General features: G+C 41.2%; 1 protein-coding gene across 2 annotated transcripts in view; it reads right to left on the reverse strand.

Moving 5' to 3' along the window:
- The window catches only part of XPO4 (exportin 4), an 85,953-nt gene that overhangs the window by 25,886 nt on the left and 35,285 nt on the right, over window positions 1–24,782 (reverse strand). For both annotated transcript variants that reach the window (XM_033104661.1, XM_033104662.1), the window contains 3 exons: window positions 13,912–14,024; window positions 9,552–9,709; window positions 9,136–9,310 (listed from right to left, as the gene is read on the reverse strand). In XM_033104661.1, the coding sequence (XP_032960552.1) occupies window positions 9,136–9,310; window positions 9,552–9,709; window positions 13,912–14,024 (446 nt within the window). The remainder of the gene's footprint in view (window positions 1–9,135; window positions 9,311–9,551; window positions 9,710–13,911; window positions 14,025–24,782) is intronic.

Genomic DNA, 24,782 nt, shown 5'->3' on the forward strand with positions numbered 1-24,782 from the left:
TTCTACCATTTGCGATATCATGGACAGATCTTGAAGGCATTATGTTACATGAAATAAATCAGAGAAAGACAAATACTATATGATCTCACTTACATGTGAAATCTTAAAAAAAAAACACCACCACCAAATTCATAGAAAAAGAGATCATCAGACTTTTGAATTCGTGGTCACCAGAGGCAAAGGGGTGTGAGAGAACAGGCAAAAGGTGGTCAGAGGTACAAACTTCCAGTTAAGATAATAAGGACGGGGGCTGTACACACATCACACAACATGACTACAGCTAACACTGCTGTATGGTATGTAGGAAAGTTGTTCAGAGTAGATCCTAAGAGTTCCCATCACAAGGAGAATTTTTTTTTTCCCTTTGATTGTATCTGTATGAGATAATGGATATTAATTAAACCTACCGCGGTTATCATTTCACAATACTCGTGTATGTAAGTCAAACCATCATGCTTTATGCCTTAAACTTACACAATGGTGTATGTCAATTATTTCTCAATATAACTGAGAAAAAAAGGAATTATAGATGTAAATGAATGCATGAATGAATGTTGCTGGAAAAATCGGTTAGCCACATGTAAAACAATGAAATTAGATCTTGGTACCATATTCAAAATTAAATTCTAAGGTGGCAAAGTCATAAAAGGCAAACTTTGAAAGCATTTAGAAGTAAACACAGGAAGGCTAGGAACCTGAAATAAGGAGCTAATAGTGTAAATCATAAAAGCAATGACAGTAAGTCCAACTAAGATGAAGAACATATTCATGCCAAGATTCTGTAAAGTCTAAATGCAGTATGGTACCTGGGACTGGGTCCTGGGCTGGAAAAGGACGTGGAGGAAGCTGATGAAGCCCAAATAAGGCCTGCAGTTTACTTCATTATAATGTAAAGCTGTTCATTTGTTAGGTTTGACAAATACACCATGGTTATATCACATGGTAGTACCGTGTTTCCCCGAAAATAAGACCTAGCCGGACAATCAGCTCTAATGCATTTTTGGAGCAAAAAATAATGTAAGACCGGGTCTTATTTTACTATCCCAGTCTTATTTTACTACAGTATAGGGTCTCATCTAACATAAGACTGGGTCTTATATTAATTTTTGCTCCAAAAGACGCATTAGAGCTGATTGTCCGGCTAGGTCTTATTTTTGGGGAAACACACTATTAGAGGAAGCCAGATGAAAGGTATATGGAAACTGTACTATCTTTGGAACTTTTCTGTAGATCTAAAATGATTCCAAATTAATAGTGAGAGAGACAGAGAGAGAGACCATAAAGTGAAAAGAGGAGCCACAAAACTGGGAGAATAGATTCGCAACACCAATAACCAATAAAAAATTATTGTACAGAGTATATAATTTCTACCAATCGGTAAGAAAATAACCTGAAAGGAAAATGGGCACTGGACGGAACGAGCATTCCACAAGTGTTTTAACCATGGAGTTATGCACTTACATATATGAAGACGGTCAAGGCACCGTGCTTGGGAAAGCACACTCAAGCCATGTTTATAGCACGTGTTTGGCAAAAGCCACGAGGATGGAGACTGGGAGCAACGGGGGGAGCACTGGCGACACTGCTATGGCAGGTCGTGGGTTCACTGTGTGTCAGAGCAGCACACCTGTTTCACTGGTGGTCTCTTATCAAATATGATGCACTACAGGCATCATAAAACCATCAAACATGCTGCTCAATTTGTTATTAGCAGCAGCAGCAGAAGGTGGTTTTACTCCTTCAACAAATAAACATCACTGAATGCTAAGAGCTAAGCACTGCAGTACGGAGACGAGTAAGAGTTTCTTCCAATAGAAACATCTGTAGCCTGTTTACATACTAACAAAGCACGTGCTCTGCAGATGTCATTTGTTAAGTCTTCACAGTCTATTTTGCCAAAATAAATAGGCTGCCAACATATCTCGGGGCGACCTGGGAGAAACATCCTTTGTAGGACAGTTCATCAGGGCCCCCTTCGTGTTCTTTAGTACCCACGAGTGTATAATGAACACTGTCGGATTTCACTTATTCACACACGGAAAAGTTCAAAAAAAAAGTGAAACTCTCAGTAGCCTTTCTATGATCGACAGAGCGTTCACCAATCCTTTAGAAAGCCCTGAAATTAAACGAAACAGCAGATCCCAGAAGACTGCAAGAGCCCCCATTCACTGGATGGCGATGTAAATAAAATAGGAACGAAAAACTCCTCAAGAACCTTCTGCCTCCTTTTGGACACCCACACAAGTAACTCATCAGGCAAAGTATGAGAGATTTGGTTGATGACAATTGGCAACTAGATCTTTCAGTGTCATCGCGGAGGCCTGAAACCTGACCGAGTGCTTTTTCATGAAACCTTGGCCCCGCTCCATGGCTGCTCTGGCCAAGGCCCAGGAACCCAGCCAGAGCACGTGCACAGCGATGACGGAGAGGCCGAGCTGGCAGCATGTGCTCACGCCCAGTGCGGTCAGGCCTGCTGCCAGCACGGCTTTGCAGAGGGGCTTAGAGCGCGTCAGACTACTTGACCCCACTTTACTCCGCGTGGGCACTGGAGGGTGAGAAGCAAGCAGAACACTTACATCTCAGCACCCGCCCATAATTAACTCGGAAGGAGCAGGAGTGAATGTGCTCATAAGCCACAGGAAGAAGCCCGCCTCTGTGTTAACTATGTGGATCCGAAAAACAGCGGGTCCTCTATTTTGCCATGTATAATGAGCACCCACGTTTTTGGCCCAAACTTTCAGGGAAAAAACTCTTTTGATTTAATTTTTTAATTCAAATTTTTATTTGTTTACATTTAGGTACTTATTTTTTGTATGTATTATAAAGGAATTTGAGCACTTTTTTTTTTAACATATTATGGTACAAGAAAGTTTACGTAACAATTATAAAACACAAGAACAGATACAAGGTGCAAGGAATTTTATGTACCGGTAATAAATTGACAATATTTATGCATCACAGAAAGTCAAGAACTCATCGTCGTTGCAAGTTTGTCGTAAATTCAAGCAAACTGATTATCGTATTCCAAGGTATTATTTTGCATACGGACATCATTATTGATTGCTAGAGTTAACTGTTAACTCATAAGCATAAACAGAAGAATTAAAAACATTTATACAGAGACAGAATTAGTACTGCCCATGTATAATGCGCACCCTTCTTTTTCCCTCACCAATTTGGGCAAAAAGGTGGGCATTACACACGGCAAAACACGGTGATTTCAGGCCGAAGCTGCCAAAGGAAGCTTTGGAAAGACAAGTTTCATTATGGAAATCTAATTCCCTTTTTGACACTGAATTAAACTTCAGAAATTAAAATCTAACACTACTGTATGATTCCAACTGTATGACCTTCTGGAAAAGGCAAAAGTACGGAGACACTAAAAAGGTCTGTGGTTGTAAGGGGGGCGGGGGAGGCATGACTGGGTGGAGCGCAGAGGACAGTCGGGGCAGCGAGCTACTCTGTGTGACACTGTAACAGAGATATGTGTCGTTATGCATTGTCCAGACCCACAGAATGCACGACACCCAGAGCGGACCTGATGTAGCCTATGGACTCGGAATGACATGGATATATAGATGCTGGTTCATCAATTGTACTAAATATAGTATCTGAAGGGGGAGGTCCTAGTGGGGGGCTGTGTATGTGTGCTGGGGGGGCAGATGTAAGGGAACTCTGTGTTTCCACTCAAAGATTTCACTTTGCTGTGAATCTCAAACTGCTCTCAAAAATATTGTGTGTGTGTGTGTGTGTGTGTGTGTGTGTACCTAACGTCAGATTCTGTAGACGGCACCAGGTAAGTGGTGCACAGACACAAAGCTCGCGCAGCACAGCAGCACAGTCTTGCTCCCACCGTCTCTCCCCACGGCACTCGATTCCTACTCGTGTGGTATAGGATCCCACCACAGCAGTTTCTTCTACACACAGCAAGTAACCACACAACAACTCCAAATTTTTCCGTGAAGTTGGAAAACTCTTTCTTTGACCATCAGTATTATCTTCATATATAAACATACGTTACATGAGCTACTTTTAAAAAGCCTATGATTCATGGACATAAAAAATGCAGTGAGATGGGAGTGGGTGATTAATTCTCACTTGGAAAAGTTTATTCTAAGGAATAACCTTTAAGAAATTCCAAGACCTCCTCTGTGTTCGTTCCATGTTTCCAGCTGTGCTGACATACTGCACAGCTCTTCCAAGGATTTGGGGATGAAAACAAATCACACATCATAGCGGCTGGAAAAGAAGTGCCAAGAACACTGGTAGAAAGTTCACTCGCAGCGTTCATTTGCAAAACACGATGAAAAAACCGTATGACAGAAATAACTTTAATAATGTGACAAAAACCGTGCTTGCAGTAACAGAAGGGGGGAAAAATTCCAGGTGAATGTAAGGGAAGAATAGGTTCTATCAATATACTATTTCTTTTCTTTCTTTCTTTTTTTTTTTTTTTAAGGAGGTCGCAGCTCACAGTGGCCCATACGGGGATCAAACCAGCAACCTTGGTGATACCAGCACCACGCTCTAATCAACTGAGCTAACTGGCCACCCTTCAATATACTATTTCTTAATCTAGATAGTTATACACAGTTATTAATTTTATGTAACATTTTTACTTTATAAGAATGAAACATTTCACAGCCAGGTGATAATTTACGGGCACTGGCACAACCCCCAAGCCCAATGACAGATCGAATAACACGTGTCCTGCTCAGCACAAAACGTTCACAAGACAGGACAAGGCGACAAGACCAGAAGAGCTGTCTCAGTGTTCACTGGCACTCATCTGCAGTAAGCATTCAGACTCTTTCCCTGGGGCTGTATCAATTCAAATATAAATAGAGAAAAACCACAGAAATATCACATATAAAACTTTATGAACTCCCCATTTAAAAAAAAGTAAGAATTTAGAAGACTTGAATGTCAGGCGCAATATAAAATAATTCATTCTCGTGTTCCTTTTACTTCCCTTCAGAGTACCTGTGCCGACAGTACCCCTGAGGAACTGCCGCAGTGCACACGCAGGGCAGCTGTTAGGCGAGTCCTATAGATAGAGCATGCAAAAACCTACTCCACCGAACACCGAGAGTCCAAGTGTGATTGACAGAAACTTGTTAATGGTACACTCCTAGATTAACATACTTTTTTGCTTTTGGAAATGCATATGAATTTCCAAATTCTTAACACTGAAGAATGTGCCTCACACACAGTGGGTGTTCAGTGAGTGTTTATGGAAGTGAATCAATCCAGTGGCACTCCCATGGAGCTGACATCTCAGGGACGCGCCCCGTTTACACAGGTAGAAAGGCAACCCCTTTCCCCCACCTCAAATCCCGCATTTCGTTTGAACTCCGGGCCCATTAGATCTGGTTGTTTCTAAGGTTGTTCTTATAAACAATATGAAGGATACCACACAGAACAAGGGTTATGACAGTACGTGAGCGTTACTCTGACTCCACTACACTGTGTCTCACGTGCCAGAATTCTGGGCAACATAAGCCCTGCTTCTATGCTAGGACTGGCACAGGAGATTGAAAAATCAGAGCCGACTCGTAGACAAGTCGGCACGGATCAAATTCTGCACTTTTCTTCCAAATATCCTACCAAAGCTAAAGCTACTGTTAGCAGGAAAAAGAAGTCCATGCTTATGTGCGAGGCGTAAAAATACTCGTGCACCTCACTTAATGCTCTGACCTTTCAAGGTGAGGGAATGAGGCCCACAGCGGGGCTGGACCACCATCTACTCTCCAGGGCCACCCATTTCTTCTTTGCCGGCTACTGGAGCGTTGGGTGGCTTCCCATTAAGAACGCTCAACTTGAAATGGACCCATCACCCACCAAACTGCAAAATGATTTTCCTGCGTTATACTCAGTAATGAACTTCTAACAACTTCATCGAGTTTCTTTTTCACCATCTTCTCCTGCTGGTCTTGAGACTGGGCTACAAAGTACTATAAAACTAAATATCAAGTTCTTCCTTTATAAAGCTTATCAGCCGCCACCTCCCTTACACAGCCATGCACACCCACGCGCAACGGGGCACACTCACGCACGCACAAACTTCCACGTTGAAGCTGAGCGGTGGCTGCTCTGTTCCATTAACTCAATACATTACATGGCTTCTGTCTGATGAAGCTACTGTGGGCTGAACTTAAAATTCTCTACTGACAAGGAAACCAAGAAGCACTGTCAAGTCCTATTCTCTTAAAGTTTCACCGAATCAATTCAAATGCATGTGTTCATAGTATAAACATTTTATATATACTTGAAATAATAATAGGAACAATTACTTTGTTAGGACTTTAAGGCAGTATTTTCATTTGTACGATCATTCTCACCTCTTCAGTCCGGCGACAGACAAGACTCTGATTTCTGGGGTGCAGTGAAAAAATTATTTGCTTTCGCAAGCCTCAAGTAATAAGTAATAGCAAGGAATTTTAACAGTCAGGAACAACATGGCTGCAGGCTGGGACCACTCTTTTGAAGTTTACTGCAAGGTGAGGGTCTCTTCACACACAGGTTGGGGCCACCAAGCCAGGACACATTCAATGGACACGCATGAGCATCAAGAAGCTCTCTTCCCATCAAGATGCCTTTTTTTCTTGCTAAAGCAACATAATCACCCTCAGCACATGCATTTCTAAAAAGGGAGACAATCTATATGTGTTCCTAAATACAGTTCTGAAAAATAGTATCACAATAAAACAAGTGCACATGCTGAATCTGTTTTCCTATTGGGAAAAGAAACTCCTTCAATAGTGAAAAAACAAACAAACAGAAAAACAGTAAATGTTTCATAAAATTAGAATGATAAAGAAAACTAGTATTAAAATTATTGGTTTGCACAAAACAAAACTCAAGAGTTGGTCTTACTTGGTAAGACAGTACACATAATACAGAGTTATTATTATTCTCCATTTAATTGGGCACACTGTACAGGCACTTGCATACAGTTAATCCATCAGAAGAAATGACTCTCCTAACTACACCGACAAGGTAACACGCTCCCAGAAGTTAGTGACTGCCCAGGTCCTGGCAGTTGGGGTTACTTGGCTTGTGACTATGCTGTCTCCCTCCAAAGTTCATCATCATTCTGTTCTACGCTGACCTTTTTTATAGCCCTCAACTTTTCGATTTTAACTTCAAAGATAATTTCTTTATATATTTTTCCACCTCAGTTCAACAACTGTGTATTATGTGTTAGCACCACAATCATGAGGACTCGGGGACTACAGATGGCGTGCCCTGGGCCCCAGAGTCCACTCAGGTTTGGCTCCATCTATCTGTGTACTCTGGTTGGCTGCAGGTCCCAGGCCTCCGCCCCACACCCCCAGAACACCGAGATCCAGTAAAAACCACAGGAGGCTGAGATGACTAGGGGGAGACAAGGTGTCCTTCAGTCTCGTGGCAGTTCATGGTGCAGAGGCTCCCTCTTAGCCCTCCATTTCACCAAACCTCACCCATTGGCAACTGCGAGTCATGCAAAGCTTTACACAAGTCTTTTCCCTCTGCCTTGTTCAACAGGTAACCAATTATTGTTAAAACATTTTTTAAATATCGTAAATAGATCAAGTAAAAGAAATTAACTAATGGAAAGAAACAATACTTTTCTTCAGTGAAACCTTTCGGGTACGCCATGACCAGAGCACGCCTCCTCACGAGACAAGAAGGCTTCTCTGACAAGGTCCAGCTTTCTGGATTCCTGTATTTCTGTGTCGGCCCTTTAGAGAAAATGTGTTTGCCAAGCTGTCAGTCTCCTCGTCAAAATAAATAAACTCTAATCTTACACTCTTCGAACCAAGAATGTTATACATCTTTCAGCAATTCTTCTGTAAAATGTTTAGGAACATCTTTAACCCACAAACAGAAACCAAAAGGTAGCTGTGTTTCTAAACAGGAGACTGACGTGCTATTTAATCCACCCGGCTTAGAAGAGAGAGCACACAAACTCAGAAGGAGAACCAAGTACAACGAGATCGTGTTACATGAGACTTGACGGACTCAGGATTTGTGATCATCTCAAAGGGGTTTCAACAAAGCTTAAATACTGAAAATTTCCTGTATTTCCATGCTTAGAACATAATTTTTCCCCCGGAGAAATTCAACTCTCACATATGACGCCTTTAAGCTTCCCTTCTTCCACTACCTCCATTGTTTCCACCGAACTCGTATCTGCGTCACCTGACTCCGTCCTCGTGAAAGCACTCCAGTGCCTGTCCACACACACAGCCACTCCCGAGCTTGCTGCCCTCGGAAGCCCTCCAAAGGGGCACGCAAAACTCACAAACACATGGCCACGCTCCCAACACCACAACTCAGTGAAGATTTAGCAGGAAATTCTAACAGATATCTATATTCTTCTTACCCTTACAATCTTTGCAAACGATCCACATTTTGATTCATAGAGAAAAGTTAGTTCCACAATTTAGTAACTACTTGGTAGGAAAGTAACCAATTACTTCCCATGATTAATGCAGTTATTCACAGAGCTATTACAAACAGAGCTGCGTTGTCAAGGGCTTTCAGTACGCTTCCTAAATTAAATATAAAATTTGGAAAATATACATTTGAAACTGAAAATCTGCCAAAATATCTTCAGTACTATTATTGGTCTTAACTTTAATGTAGATTAAATTCTACCGAGATATACTATTAAACCACAGCACCAAAAAAATTTAAAGAGCACAGTCTAATCAAAATAAGCATGGTTACAACTACTTGAACCACATTTATTTACATAATTCCCAGGTAAGTCCAAAATGTAGAAAAATCTCAAAAAACATATATTTATACATAATCACAGCCACACCACAAAGTTAGCAGCACCCTTCAAGCATTAAAATGGGCTTTCAACATAATTGTTAATGTAAATGTTTCATTCCATTTCCTGCATTTAGGTACTAATCTTGAAATTAAAAACTTGAGACCAATAAATTTAATCTACTACAGTGATTTTAATCCACAAATTTTTAAAAGCCATGTTTCCCAACACAGGTTGCCAAGTAATTCACACAAACAAAAACGCAGTGTGACCACTGCAAGCACTCACTTAAAGTTACTCCCTGCGTGAGAGCCCGAGGCAGAGGTCCGCGGTGACCTGCGGACACCACTGGCTTCAGAACAGTCACTCACCACTTCCTCCAGCGCAGCACTCCGCCCGAAGGAACAAGTGAGGTGTGTGAGGCAGTTCACGAAGGACGAGAACAGCTCACTGGGAATGGCGGTTAAGACGGTTCGAGGGAACACAGTTATCAGGTTGCTGATAATGCTGGAGATCCCCACCGCTTCAGAATCTTCTATTTCAATTCTACAAATCAGGTAACGAGTGTTACGAGGTGGTAGTGGAAGACAAGTTACAATGACTCATCTCCAAACACACGAAAATGACAACCTATTCATTCATTTTCAAAGACATGTCTCCGTCTTAGTTTCAAGTTACCCATATAATTACACTTCAAAATATAGGCAAGGAAAGCAGCCCCACTCACTTCTTTCCCTCCATTGTTAAACAGGAAGGAAAACCTGGACATGCCCTCTCCAGTGCCTACCCGTTAATGGTGCTCAGGAGCCCCTCGATGAAGTGTGCCAGGTAGTCGACCTGCGCCCCCTCATCGGGGAAGACGGGCCCATGCAGACAAGCCAGCTGGGCGAGGCACTGCAGCGAGTCCTGGGCCATGTCCGAATCTTCTCGGATTTTTCGGTGTACCTGTGAGAAAGAATCACTAATCCATAAATATAAATTCTCCTTTTGTAAGGGTCACGTGTCTATAATGCCGAATGAGGTAAGAGGAAAAATTCACTGGTTGTTTCTAGAAAATTAATTCCTGGATTAAACTAAATTTGAAAATTGTCCCTCAGTCCACTTTACATGGTAGGCCATGATTTTAAACATATCAATTGATTTTTAACTGAGCACTACCTACATTTTGAAAACTGAACTGTCTCCAGCATGTTATGACAAAGAGAGAAACAGATGCCAGCCAGTCAGACATACTGCCTCTTCTAAAAACAGCAACGACGACAGTCATCCGCACTATGCTAGCTATGCCTCGCTGCAGCTCCTGGCTAAAGTTAGCAGGCGAGTCCCTCAGGAGCATGCAGATGCGGCCTTGCTGGAAGGAAACAGTTGCACATGGAGAAAATCAAGAAGGGCTCAGTGCCTCCACGCTCACCCACCACCGTACAGGCACCTCTCTCGGTAACTGAGACGCCTACGGTTTGTCTGAGTCTCAGCGTATCCCACATTGTTATTAATCAATGCTGACATTTGTCAAATAAAAATTGTACTTAAATGCACTTTAAACCACATGTAGATTTTACTTCACTGGTGCACTACTGATGGGAAACACCTGTCTGACAGTGCTCTGTAGGAAGGAGGTGCCCCCACAGTACCGCCCCGAGCCTTACAGTGTCATTGAGAGTCTCGAGTTTTACAGACTTCATTTCTGTGATCTGACATAATGAAAACAGCCAGAGGAAATAGTAAAAAAATTATAGGTAATTATTTATCTTAGTTAAATAATTCTACAGCGTTTACTGTGACCATTTTCTACTACCACAAGCATTTGACTTCTTTAGCTCTTCTTTTCCTACACAAATCTCTCTGCTTTCTGAATGTCACACAATTTTAAATATTTATTCTCTATTTGTTTCAGGTTACGTTCACTTTGACTCTGCAAACAACTAATAAATTACTTGATGGTAGAATGTGTCTTTTAGGGTGTCACTGCTACAGTGCTGAGACAGTGAACGGACACCCATAAATCCTATTCACCAACTGATTCCACTGATCTTCAATCCCTTCACTTCTTAACGTTCTAAGAAATTTAAAATACTAAAAAGTCACCAAGTTAGAACAAGACAAACAAATGAGAAACAAAACTTCATAGACACAGACAATAGTTTAGTGGCTACCAGAGGGTAAGGGGCGAAAGGGGTGGTAGATGAGGGTAAAGGGGGATCAAATATATGGTGATGGAAGGAGAACTGACTTTGGGTGGTGAACACATAATGGAATATAGAGACGATGTAATACAGAATTATACAGCTGAAATCTGTGTAACTTTACTAACAGTTGTCACCCCAATAAACTTTAATAAAAGGAAAAAAAAAAGTCACAAGTTAACTGATCTACTGACATGCTTAAAATATGTCACCCTCTTTGATCTAGAACAGGTTGGCAAACCATGGCCCACGAGCCACAGAGGCCTCCCGTCTGTTTTGTATGGCCTGCAGAATGGTTTTTACATATTTATATGGCTGGGGGGAAAAATCAAAGACAGTTTCAAGCCATGTGAAAAGTATCTGCCTTTTTACAGCAGTTGATCAAGTCTGACTGGGAGCGGCCGACAGAGGGGGTGTACACGGCAGAGCTTAAGGAGAGCCTCGGGGAAGACGAGACTGCACTGCCTAACGTTTACTGCCTGGCCTTTACAGAGACAGCCTGCCAATCCCTGGTCTAACACACAAATGGTTTGCAAAATACATTCTACTATATTTTAAGTCAGATGTAGTAAATTTAAAGGACAATACACAAATTCCTATGTCCACATTGTCTAATCCATGAACTGCTGAACACAACTCATTTTGAAGTTCCTTTTCCAAAAACGAGGACTAAATTTGTCATTGTGCCCTTTAATCAGCATTTAAGCACGCCACCCATGGATGCATTCTACCAATGGAAGCGATGCAATCTAGGACAACAGAAGGTTTCTTCGCTGCCCACAAAAACATATGGTTGTTTGGTTCTGGTCTAGGAGTAATAAATCAAAAGACAGAATTCTTTCAATTAAGTAACTAACATTGATTATGTAATAAAATAAAAATAAAAAACTGTGCTCTGGGCCTGCCTGTACTGTTCAAATTTAATTTGTTCTCTGAAATATGAGCCACATAAAATTCATGATAAATCAATGATTAATTCTTATGGTATAGTAGATTCCTGCCCTTCTTCCAATGTCAGAATTACAAAGGAGTTAGACCATATGTGAATTGTACCACATAAATTAAAAATTGAACTGATCCCCTGAATAGGGAAAGAGGCAGAGAGGTGGGCAAAGGCCGACCTGGTGGCCACCTGGGGAGGCAGGTGGGGAGGCAGGACAAGGATGAAGATGAGGGGAGAGGGCAGCAGGGAGGTGATGGCTCTTAGGCCATGCTGAATCAGAGCTGTCCGCGGCCTTCCCAGTGAAACCCCCGTAAGCGCCGGGATTGCAGGCTCGCGGCTCTGAGCAGCGCGCGCGCTGAATACAGAGCTGGGGCCATCGGTGCAGGGCGGCGCCCGCGCTCCTCTGTGGCGATACAGCTCACGGAAAGCACACGCACTCGGCACAGTTGAGCACTGACACAGGAACACGACTATTTATGCCAACAGTGGAGAAACAGGGACCATAAAGGAGAGGAAGAACACTCTGTCGACAGGTAGGAGGAAACACTAATGAGACTGGTTTTTCCTTATGGAAGAGGGAGACAGTGAGAAGTCTGGGCAGAACGCAACCCGAAGCATTCCTAAGTTCAGATGTGTCAGCATATTTCAAGCCTTCAGTCCACGCAGTGGTGTACTCAAGCTTATCTACTCAAATCTGGAGAAACAGTTACCACACGTGGAAAACTGCTGGACATTAGGTAACAAATTCATTTAACTGGAAATAAATTTAACAAATAAACAGAATGAAATAAGATTAGTGACTGGCATTGTTGTAACAAATAAACTTAAAATTGCTTATAAACTGCTTCAATGAAAGTCACAGGCCACAAACACAAAACTGTTAAAATAACAAAGTGAAAGGGGTTCACTTTCAAATCCAAAGCTATTTGCATGTGGCAGTCCCAGCTGACAGGCGCAGCTGCCTCGTCCGTCTGGACAGCTGTCTCCAACACCACCGGCTTGTTCCCCACCTTCTCACACACTGCTGGAGCGGGGTCTGCTTTCACCCAGTGAGTAGCACAGACACCTGAACTTGGACACATAGCAAAACAATGTCGGCCAGATGAGGCAGAACAGAATTTTTCAATTTCATTACAATTACCTCTCTGATACTAAACAGTGTGTTTAGTCACCATTTCTCTGATTTGAAGAAAAAAATGAAGGTAATGCTCAGTCTGGACACATCCACAGAAAAACCCTTATGTACAGTACACACCCGACGATGAAAATAACCTGTTCCAGTTACCTAGAGAATGGCAGTTCTCAAAGTGTGGTCCAGGGGTCCCTAAAGGTTCCTAGGGCCTGGCCAGGCTGTCTCTAGAGGCAAAACTTTTCCAGATAACACTAAGCTAGTCTTTGCCTTCTCCCTTCTTACTGTCACACACGTGTGCAGGGGTGCCCAAGGCTACGGGGTGTGTATATGTGTGTACCGCAGCTGGCCGAACGCAGCAGCACATGAGGTTGGCTGCCTGCTACGAGGCCTGATGTTAGAGTGCCACAAAATGTACAACGCCACTCTCCTCGCTCCACTGCTTTTTCTGTTTTCAAAAATATAGCTATTTGTTCATTATAATGTTAGTTATGTTAATATGTCATAGTTTGGTGCTGCTATTTTTAAAAGAATAAATAAGTTACTTTCTAGGTTCTCAGTTTGAATTTTTAATATGGCAAATATTAACAGCCATAACCCCCATGAACAAAAGCTCTTGGGGTCCCCAATAATTTTTAAGAGTGTAAAGGGGTCCTGAGAACACAAAGTTGGAGAACTTCAGCTCTAGGATATTAAGTCCTTCATAATTTTATGTTTTTTATAAATTAACAAAACATTTCTATATAATTTGTTTAAGCACAAACATTGATCAGAAGAGAAGGCTTTAGAGGAAGACAGGCCATCTGTCCACTTTTACTAAGAAAACCACGAAAGCACGCGCCCCTTCCCGGGCCTTCCAGGCCCTCCCACCAGAGAGGAAGGCGACACTCACTGTGAAGAAAAGCTCCATGACTCTCCTGTCCAGAAGGGTCTCCCGCCAGGACTCCGTCGGCTTCAGCAGCACATTTTGTGAGGATTCAAACATGGCTATATAATGTCTGCCCAGTGATCTGGTGTCAAGGTCAACAACAATAACATTCTTACTGTGGCTAAAGTGTAAGTATACCCTAAATATAACAGGAGCCATCCGAAAGAATGGAATGGAAACAGTTTAAGCCTCTTCACATATGCTACATAATTCATGCGTGAAGCGAAGGAATAAAAGGCATTAAGTGCTGAGAAAAAGAATGCTACAGGAATGTAAGATAACAGTTTCATCACAATGATATGGCTTGCTGCAGGACTCTAGAAACCTGGGTGATCAGAGATCTTAACGCTGGCAACAGAAGGAAAAACACTAATGCAAAACAGATTGCCAAAATATATACAGGTACAAAAAAAAAGAAAAATCAAGTTTCTGCAAGAGTATTCCATCATTTCTCCCCTATACAACAGCTAAAACCACATATACAAAACGTGAGTCTCATACAGTCTAATTAAAAAATGGCATTTTCCCAAAAGATATATATTCAAGAGCAAATGTGTATCACACTAAAAAAGAAAAACGCCCACAGAGCAGTCACCAAAGACCAATTCCACGCATAGAAATGATCGGTTTACATAAAAGTCTATGGGTGCTCATTTAAAATTCCCGCAGACTAAAAGTCCACTTTCGTGGTGCTCAGGTGTTCCACAGCAAACACGCTTCTCACAGGGTACTGTCCCTGCCACACATTTGCCGGCAATTAAGAGCACAGATCACGCAGAAACACTGACATAATAACTGGGGTCTTTATGAACTGGGGAAGCTCTGGGGCATCCAGACAGGAACTGCGCTCTCCCAGTGGTTACCAAAAGCCCGGCCGAAACACAGCCAAGCGCCAGGCTACATCCCCTCACTCCAAGAGAAACTGAGTAACAAGGATCCAAAACTACAGCTTGTAAAACCTAGATAGTATTAAGTTCACATGCTGTATTTCCATTAAAGGCCAAATCATTAACAGAGAAAGTGAAAGGCTGTGACATTGCTTTGGAAACCAGTGTTTAAAGGTTGGTGCTTAACCCCCTTTTTAAATATCTAACTTTATTCTGTGTCTGAAGAGCAGGGAGAGGCACTGCCAGTTGTTTTAGAAGAGAAGTGGGCTCGCTGGTTTCTGAAAAGCCAGTCCACGTGATGGATGAATGAAAGTGAGGCTCAGATCAGGTTCACCTAGGTTTCCCTTTCCCGGGCCTGGTCTGCCCCCTCGTGGAGGTGCAGGGAAAGAGTCTAAGGCCAAAGGAAAGGGAGCCTGAACTTAGGAGTAGAAAGAGGAAAGAAATCGGTGAATACTGAGCTTTGTTGTCAGTGTGCGTGAGCTCCAGAAGTGGTTGTGTTCTCACTGGGCACCTCGGTGGTCTCAGGCTGTTAGTGCCCAACCCTCACTCACGTACAGGATACCACGTAATACCCCGATTGAACCCCATGCCTCTTCATGTGGTTTTGATTTCCAACCGAAACCTGCAAGGGATTTTCATCTGGACACAATGTTTGCCTTCTCTCAAGAAAGCTCATGAAGACTGTTTGTGAAGAATTCATCTGCAACTCCGCAGACTTACCTTCCCTTTACCAGTCAGCCTAGCATGAGAACCACCAATACCAGTTTTTCATAATAAAAATGCACATAGACACTAGTTCGTATGAGATGCAACCATATAACTTGATTACAAATATCTCTCTACTAAAAGAACATGTAAATATCCCAAAAGCATTTTAATAAAAACTTAAACATAAAAACAACAAAAAGAAGAGTATAATAATGAACGGAACAGACCAAGAACAGTGCTATTCCAATAAGACATGTCTAGTTAGCAGATTACACAGCGAGACTGTGGAGGTTGCCTTTGAACAAAAGACTAGGAAGAGGCTTCTGTTACCGAAATGTTGTCATTATGAATGTGCATGTATTACTTTTCAATGTTAAAAACTAGTTAGAAGAAAGTCACACCGTGAACAGAATACTCACATACAGATCTGGACCATAGCTATACATTCAAAATAACGAAAAGAATTAGGGTAATTCAAATTTTCAGGTGGTGTTACCAATTAATTGACTATTTGTGTGTGTGTAAGAGAGCCCAAAATACCACTCAGCATCCCCCCACACCCACCCGCCCAGAGCATTCTTAATGTAGAATACTTGAAAAACAAAACAAAAAGACTATCACTACAACTCAGGAATCTAACACTTCTATTTTTAAGACAATATTTTAAAAAATGATTTAGAGTTTGAATAAAGCCAAGTTTCTTTTAAAAACAAGTTTTAAATAAAACAATAGTTTCTTTTTCAAAGTTTTCAAAAGTTTCATTATTATTACTTTCACATGTCACAATATCTGGACGTTGTAATTTTATCTTTTTTATCCAAATATGTCACCAATAAGAGAAGTCTAAAGTGAAGTAATTACTTACTAATTAATCATTTATTATACGTATTATATGTTTGTCAGATTTTAGGACACGTATGAGTCACAACAGATCAAAACTAGTTAAATAGCTGTCATTTATCAAAATTCAAATCAGATTTTAAATCAAGAATTTTCTTGGGCTATGGCTTTACATTTTTCTAAAATGAATACTGAACTCAGGTAATTTATATATTATATCAGAATAATTCACTTGCAACCAAATAAAATAAAACTCAATCAACAAGACAGCCATAGAGAGCTGCTTTCTGCCTTTTAATAATCCATGTCTATTTCAAAACTTGTCGTCCATACACATCTAATCTTACTTTACCTTCACACATTTGCACCAAATTCAAAAACATTACAGATGGCGATTTTCTGTCACTGTACCAAAGACAAGCCACACACACACACACACACACACACACACACACACACACACCAGGCTGAGAGAGAGAGAGAGAGAGAGAGAGAGAGAGAGATTGAGACACTACACACCCAGGCTGAGAGCCAGGAGAGCAGGGCTCGGCCGCAGGCTGCTACTGACTGCACCAGCTAAGCCACACCAAGTCTGTCTCAAACAAGTTGTGAGGTCTGGAACACGAACCATAGTATCACAAGTACACAACTCTTCGCACAAAGGGAAACATCATCTTTGGAAGTACAGGTGTTCTTACATATGCAACAAGCTCCTCTTCCTCCACTAACACCTTCAGTCAGGGTACCACTCTGTGCTGGTAACCGACAGTAAAAAGACAGAAATGAGCCACACAATAGCTACAAATTATCCTCAAGCAAATATGCAGAGTCTGAAATTTTCCATCACCTCTCCTTATAGGAAGCACTTTACAATGTAGGCTTATAGCCACAATGGACATTTTACACAAGTAACAAATAATTTCTCCATCTTCCCCTATTCTTTTTATGCCACCTCATTAGAAAAAACAAAGTTTCCGAACCAAGGGAAGCTGCTATGCCTCTTCCAGGGTAACACAAATGCCCTGAGCCCAGCCTTACAGATAGCACTTAGTAAGCAGAAGTCCTGGGAAACAAAGGAGAACTGACCTTACCTGGATGTCTTCCCAAGCCCTACCTCCAAACAGTAATGCTGGCTTTACTGGAAATCTTCACTTAGGTGAAGGCAATTACTATTTTATGATCCAGTTAGCTTTCTTCAAGAGACTGAGTTAATTTTTGTTTTTTTTTTTTACCAAAACCAAATTAGATCCACAAAAACAGAGTAACAATAAAGGGCAGTGTAACCCAACTGAAGAAGGATGCATTACGAAGGCGGCATGCCAAACACACTTGGCGCATGTTCTGATCACAAAATGACACTGTCCTTTATGATGAGCTCTGCCAGACTCGCAGGCATTTATGGACGCCAGGCGAACTATGGATAAGCAGTATCAGTAGCACAAACAAACGTCCATACCTGAAGTAATCCTTCCGAGCCTCCGAGCCTCATTAGTGAAATAATGCATGTTTGTTAAGCACTTCTGATGACATGCCAGACAGTGCAGGTGCTAACAGCACGGTGAACAAAAGCATGGCCCAAGCGTTCGTGAGCTTCCAAACCAGTGGGTGAATAGGTATTACTCACGTAAGCTAAAAATGAAAATTTACCAGAGAAGTGAGCCAAGTGGGAGTAAATTGTATGTAACACGCATATGAGAGACCATGACAAAAAGAAACAAACCTGGTCCAGAGTACCAGTGAGGCGCCATCAGGTGGTGACCGGCAGAGACGGTCCAGGAACCAAGGCGCCCGGGCACAGAAACCTGGGCTGCCAGTGCCCTTCCAACAAGAAGAGCACGAAGGACGGTTCTCAGAGGGAGGCAGAGGTCAGACCACCCAGGATCCCAGAGCCCATGTTTAAATGGGGATGCCGGACAACAGAGACTATACGGCCAGGACCCTGTCTCAGGACAGCAGTGATGGAAAACAGCATGAAAAGCGGGTGGACTCTGAGACTGGGCACCGTAGCTGAGGACTCAGCTTGCTGGACCGGGTGCTTTTCGACATGCCCGAAATCCTAGGAGCTGCAGACTTTGTACTACTCAGGCCTGGAGGGAAGGGCACTTCCATAAATCACCTTTTACACATATAAAACCTACATATAATAATCTTCAACAAAATGGTTTGAAGATGGCATCCTGTTCTAGAAAAACTTTTAAATCTATTAAAAGTACTATTCGAGCTAATAAACAAGTTTGGCAAGGCGACATAGTACAAGATCAACATTCAACTATTTTTATTTCTATACACTAGCAATGAATAATATGAAAATAACTTAAAAATCAACTCTACCTACAACTGAATAGGAATAAATTTAACAAAGAAAATTCAAAACTTCTACTCCAAAAACTATAAAACAGTGTTCAAAGAAATTAAACATCTAAATAATGGAAAGACATCCCATGTTCATGGATCGGAAAACAGCACGGTTAACATGGCAACAACCCCAGGTTGACCTACACACTCAATACAATCCCTGTTCAAATACCAGCTGCCTTTTTTGCAGAAATAGATAAGCTGATCCTAAATTTCATGTGGAAATGCAAAGGACATAGAGAAAACACAATAACTTTAAAAAGTACAAAGTAAGAGGACTCACACTTGCGGATTTCAAAACTTACCACAAAGTTTCAGTGACCAAGAAAGTGTGGCACTGGTGGAAGGACACACAGACCCATGGAACAGAGAGAGCCCAGAAAGAGACCCGAAATAAACACATTCAAGTGACCTTTGACAAAGAAGCAAAGGTCACACAATGGAGGAAAGACGGTCTTTTCAACAAACGGAGCTGCAATAATAGGACATCCACATGCAAAAGAATGACGCAGACGCAGACCTCACAGCCTTAACAGAAATTAACTCAAAACTACAGAACTCCTAGAAGATAACACAGGACAAAATCTAGCTGTCCCACTGTTTGGCAACGACTTTTCAGATATAGTACAAAAGGTATGATCCATGAAAGAAAGCATCAGTAAGATGAACTGCATTAAAATGAAAAATTTCTGCTCTGTGAAAGACAGTGTCAAGAGAATGAGATAAGTTACAGACTGGGAGAAAATGTTAGCAGAAGATATTTCTGAGAAAAGACTATTACCCAAAATATGCAAAGAATTCTTAAAAAATTCAACAATAAGAAAACAACCAATTAAAAAATGGGCCAAAGGCCTTAACATACACCTCACCAAAGAAGACACAGAGATGCAAATAAGCACATGAAAAGATGCTCCTTGTCATATATCATCAGGAAAATGCAAATCAAATCAACAGTGAGATATAAGTACACTCCTACTAGACTCATCACAATCCGAACACCAACAGCAACAAATGCTGGCGAGGACCTGGAGCCACAGGAACTCTCAGTCACTGCTGGTGGGTGTGCAGGCCACTCTGGAGGACAGTCTGGCAGTTTCTCAAACACTAACATACTCTTACCAGCAACTATGCTCCTTGGTATTTATTTACCTGAAGGTACTGAACATTTACATCCACACAAAATCCTACACATGAACATTTCTTCATAATTGCCAAAACTTGGAAGCATCCAGATATCCTTCAGTAGGTGATGAATAAGTAAACTGTCGTCCTGACAGTGGAGTATTACTCAGTGCGAAAAAGAAATGAGCTATCAGCCATGAAAAGACACGGAGGAACCTTAAACGCATGTGACTAAGTGGAAGAAGCCAACCTGAAAGGGCTACATACTGTCTGATTTCAACTCTTAGACATTCTGGAAAACGCAAAACTATGGAGACAATAAAACGATCAGTGGTTGACGATTTGGAGAGAGGACCAGATAAATAGGCAGAGCACAGGATTTTCAGTGAAACTACTCTGTGTGACACTGAAAAGGTGGACACGTCATTATACATTTGTCCAAACCCACAGAATATACGACACCCAGAGTGAACCCTCGTGTAAACTATGGACTTTCAGTGATGACGACGTGTCAACATAGGTTCATCAATTGTAACCAATGTACCTTCGGGTTGGGGATGTTAACAATGAGGGGAGACGGTGCGTGTGTCGGCGAAGGGGACATCTAGGAAATCTCTGTACCTTCCGCTGAAACATTGCTAGGAACATAAAAATGCTCTAAAAAATAAAGACTATTTTTTAAAAAATCAATGTGACCTTGGATTATGTGAAGCCATTTTAAATATCTCAAAACGACAAGCAATAAAAGAAAAAACAAATTGGACATCAAAATTAAAAGTTTCTATTTCAAAGGACATCATCAAGAAAGTAAAAACACATCCCACAAGATGGGAAAAAGTATTTGAAAGTCATGTATCTGTTCAGGGGTTTCCTTCACATATCTATAATGCATAAAGAAGTCTTACAGTGCAAAAATTTTATAAAGAAAAACAACTCAATGGGCAAAGCATTTTAACAGACACTTCTCCAAAGAAGATATGCAAATGGCCCATAACCCCATAAAAAGAGGTTTACTAGGTTAACATGAGGGTGATGTAAATCAGAACCAGTGCAATACGAATTCATGTGAAATGGGCTGGCCACACACAAAAAGACAGACAGAAGTGCTGGCCAGGATGTGAAGAGCTGGAGCCCCACGCACTGCTGGGGGGATGTGAAATGGGTCAGCCAGTCCAGAAAAAAGCCTGGCAGGTCCTCGAAAGGTTACACACAGAGTTTCCTTATGGTCCAGCAACTGCACTCCTGGGTATACCCAAGAGAAATGAAAATGTGAGTCCACACAAACACACACGAGTGCTCATTGCAGTGTTGTCATAAGAGCCAAAAACTTGAAACAACCCAACTGTCAATCAAGAGATGAATGGACACCTCAGGAGGTGGTGCATCCTTACCAGAGTATTATGTGGCCAGGACAGGGATGAAGTGCTGGTGTGCGCTACCACATGCACATCCCTGAGGCTCCGTGAAAGAAGCCGGGCACAGACGACCCCACAGGATGACCCCACAGTACGTGGCTCTATCCACGTGAGATGTCCAGCACTGCTGAGAGATACAGGGCTGCTTTACTGGGTGATGGAAATGTTCTAAAATCAGTGATAGTGACGGCTGCACAACTCCGGTCGCTGCATTGATAGTGTCTGCATGACAGTGTGTGAAATACACCCCAACAACACTGTTACAACACCCTGCAGTGCAAGCTGCTCCAAGCAAGGGTGCAAAGAAAGGGCTTTACGCAGAGAAAACTTTCTTTAAGGAGCTCAATTTTTAAATATTTAAAAGAAAACTTTTAAATAATTGGAATGGATCCTTCATAGAACATCTAAAATCACTCATTCCTAAGAACTTAAAATTAAGTTATTTCAGGTAAAACTTAGAACAGTGGGACAATCAAAGGGCACGGAAGTCAGGTGGCAGGAGCCAAAGTGGGAACAATTTGGGCATCAAAGGAAATAAAGCAACAGAGACTAATCCATTCAACAGAAGGAGAGACCCTTGGCCACTATTGATACAAATGAATAAATAAGTAACAGAGCGGAAGGGGAGAAGCTCTTCCTATGGCAGAGTGCAGCAAAATAACAAAAGGAAACGCTGCATTAAAAGTCACCACTTTGCAACTATCATAGTAATAACTGACTCGAGCAACAACCACCAAGGGATGCTAAACTAATGGCTGAAACTTTTAGGAGGATCAGGATATTTCCATGCTCTTAAAGTATAATTCCTTACAATTATAAAAAGAAACAGCAACTTTAACTGGAAACACTCAGTAGACCCCACCTTAACCGCATGGTCAGCGTGAAGGCTCCCCCGTGGGACAGGCTGAAACCATGTGCCCCCTGTTGTACAGCACATGTCACCACTAGGGTATTCCTATAAAACGTGAGTCGTAAATCTAATCATGAGGAAACACCACACAGACCCAAATTTGGGAACATTTTAAAAGGTATTAACTTATACACTTCAAATATGTCAAATTCATGAAAGACAAAGAAAAGCTGAGGAGCTGCTCCAGATCAAAGACGACTTAGGACGACAAAGTACAACGAACTGAAAGGAGCTACACAGGCTATTATTGGGTCAACTGACAACACTTGAATACGGACTACAGATCAGATAATACTATGTCAACATTAAATTTCTGTACTATAGTTTTGTAAGACATTCTCATATAAGAACCACAGCGCCATTTCAAAATTCTTGATCACAGGAAAACATACAGGGAAATATTAGGAAGTAAATGGGTATAATGTCTGCAACTGCTCTCAAATGGTTCAGCAAGAAGAATGCAATTAAATACTTACAAGTATGCAAATGACACATGTACATATGTGTGTGCCCGTATATAGGGGAAGAAAAATAAAGGGGACAAAATGTAAAATATTGATGAATCTTGGTAAGGGTATATGGCAATTCTATGAACTACTCTTGTATTTCTGTGTGTTTAAAATGACATCAAAATAAAAAGATATAAAACAAATTACAAAAACTATGAATAAGGATTGATATTAATTTAACATGATGCCATTCTAAATGATGAAATATATTTGATACAAGGGGCGGCCGGATGGCTCAGTTGGTTAGAGCGCAAGCTCTCAACAATAAAGTTGATGGTTCAATTCCCGCATGGGATGGTGGGCTGCGCCCCTGCAACTAAAGACTGAAAACGGCAACTGGATTTGGAGCTGAGCTGCACCCTCCATTAGACTGACGGACAGTGACTTGGAGCTGACCAGCCCTGGAGAAACACACTGTTCCCAAATAATCCCCAATAAAAAAATTTTTTTAACTAAATTTATTTTTTAAAAAAATGCATACATACATACATATGTAATTGATACGAAACATACAACACATTTTATAAGGTCTACTTGCTATTCATCTATCCTAAAAGGCAAATCATTTTTTAAAAAGCCATCACCTTAATATATCTTAACTAAGTTAAATTTCATCATTAGACCCTTTACAAGCCATAAAGCTAAATAATTATTCAATTATCTCCCCACTGATTGACTAGATCTCAAGTAATTGCCAAAATCAGAAATGTCAAAACTGGGATTTTTGAGAGTAATTTCCTTAATTGGCCCTGAAAATGAGGCTTAGTTTAATTCCACTGCCATGTTCTTTCCACTTAAGGAAGTATAGTTTGGTGACCCAATAAACAGCTGCTATACAACCCTACACAACCCTACAGTCACACAGGAACTCACGTGTCTGCCATGAAGCAGAATATCCACAAGTCAAGGTCAAGAGCTACTTTTCTTTAAACACCCAGTTATTTCCTTTGGCAACATTGTAGCCGTGCTCATCATTCTGAGATGCCAAGTTTTCCAAAGCTTATCTAAATACTTTGTAAAAATATTTTATGAGTGTGTATCTTTAAACAAACTTTGTTTCCACACTCCCAGAGCACTGCTTCCATTTACAAAATAGTCACTTCAGCCAAGTACATTTTCCCCTAAAACAGACTTTAAAATTGGCTACAATATATATGCAGTGTGGCTTTTGACTTCCTTTACATATATAATTCATTTTGATAGCTCCATATGGCCTGCTACTTTTTAAATCTGTCTCAAAGTTTTTCAACATATTTTTTTTTAACTAACAAAAACTAGAGCAAAAATTATATTGCAACACTTAAAGGGGAAATTTTTTTTTAAAGCACACCTAAGAAAATATGCGTTTCTTAACAACTATATATATATATCTATATATATATATATACAGATATACATATAGATATATATATGATACAGAACTGATTGTTAGAGGAAAGCTTAGAGAATAGGGATAAAAGGAGAGAGTGATTGGCCTCCGGAAAGCTTTGCCCCACAAAGCAGCAGCTCACCATGACCAGAGAACTTGGGGTTTGAGTAAGAGACTCACCAACGATCCAATATTTTACAGTTAAGTTTCTATTACATGAATGCATTAACTTGAAGACAGAAGAAAACATTACATGCCGCCCCTTAAAATCCTACAATTGTACCAGCCACAAATGATTCACTCATTTCTACACACCTAACACAGCAACTCTTGGCCCTGCTGGAATAAAGGTGAGTCCCTCCTAAATCTCTGGGACGGCTGAAGAGCTACTTCCTGTTTGCTTATCATCTGTCTTTTTCTAAACCTAAATAGACTCCCCCACACCAGACCCCCAAGGAAGGGCTGATTAAAAACATCCAGGAGAGGATAAATTCCCTGTAACTTCCTGTGCCGTGAGGAGTATGTCAGATCAAGAACAAGAGCATACGCAGGTAGCTAGCTGATCTATTTCTTTACTCAAGGAGACTAGTAAGAGCTCAACAAATAGAAGGTAACTCCTGAGAGTTCCGAATTATTGTTTCATTTATGTAACCCATGTAACAATCCACACCCCATTCTCCATTTGGAAAAGTGCAACCCAGAGAGGTGAAGTGGTGTGCC

Source organism: Rhinolophus ferrumequinum, chromosome 4, assembly GCF_004115265.2.
Source record: "Rhinolophus ferrumequinum isolate MPI-CBG mRhiFer1 chromosome 4, mRhiFer1_v1.p, whole genome shotgun sequence".
Taxonomy (NCBI): domain Eukaryota; kingdom Metazoa; phylum Chordata; class Mammalia; order Chiroptera; family Rhinolophidae; genus Rhinolophus; species Rhinolophus ferrumequinum.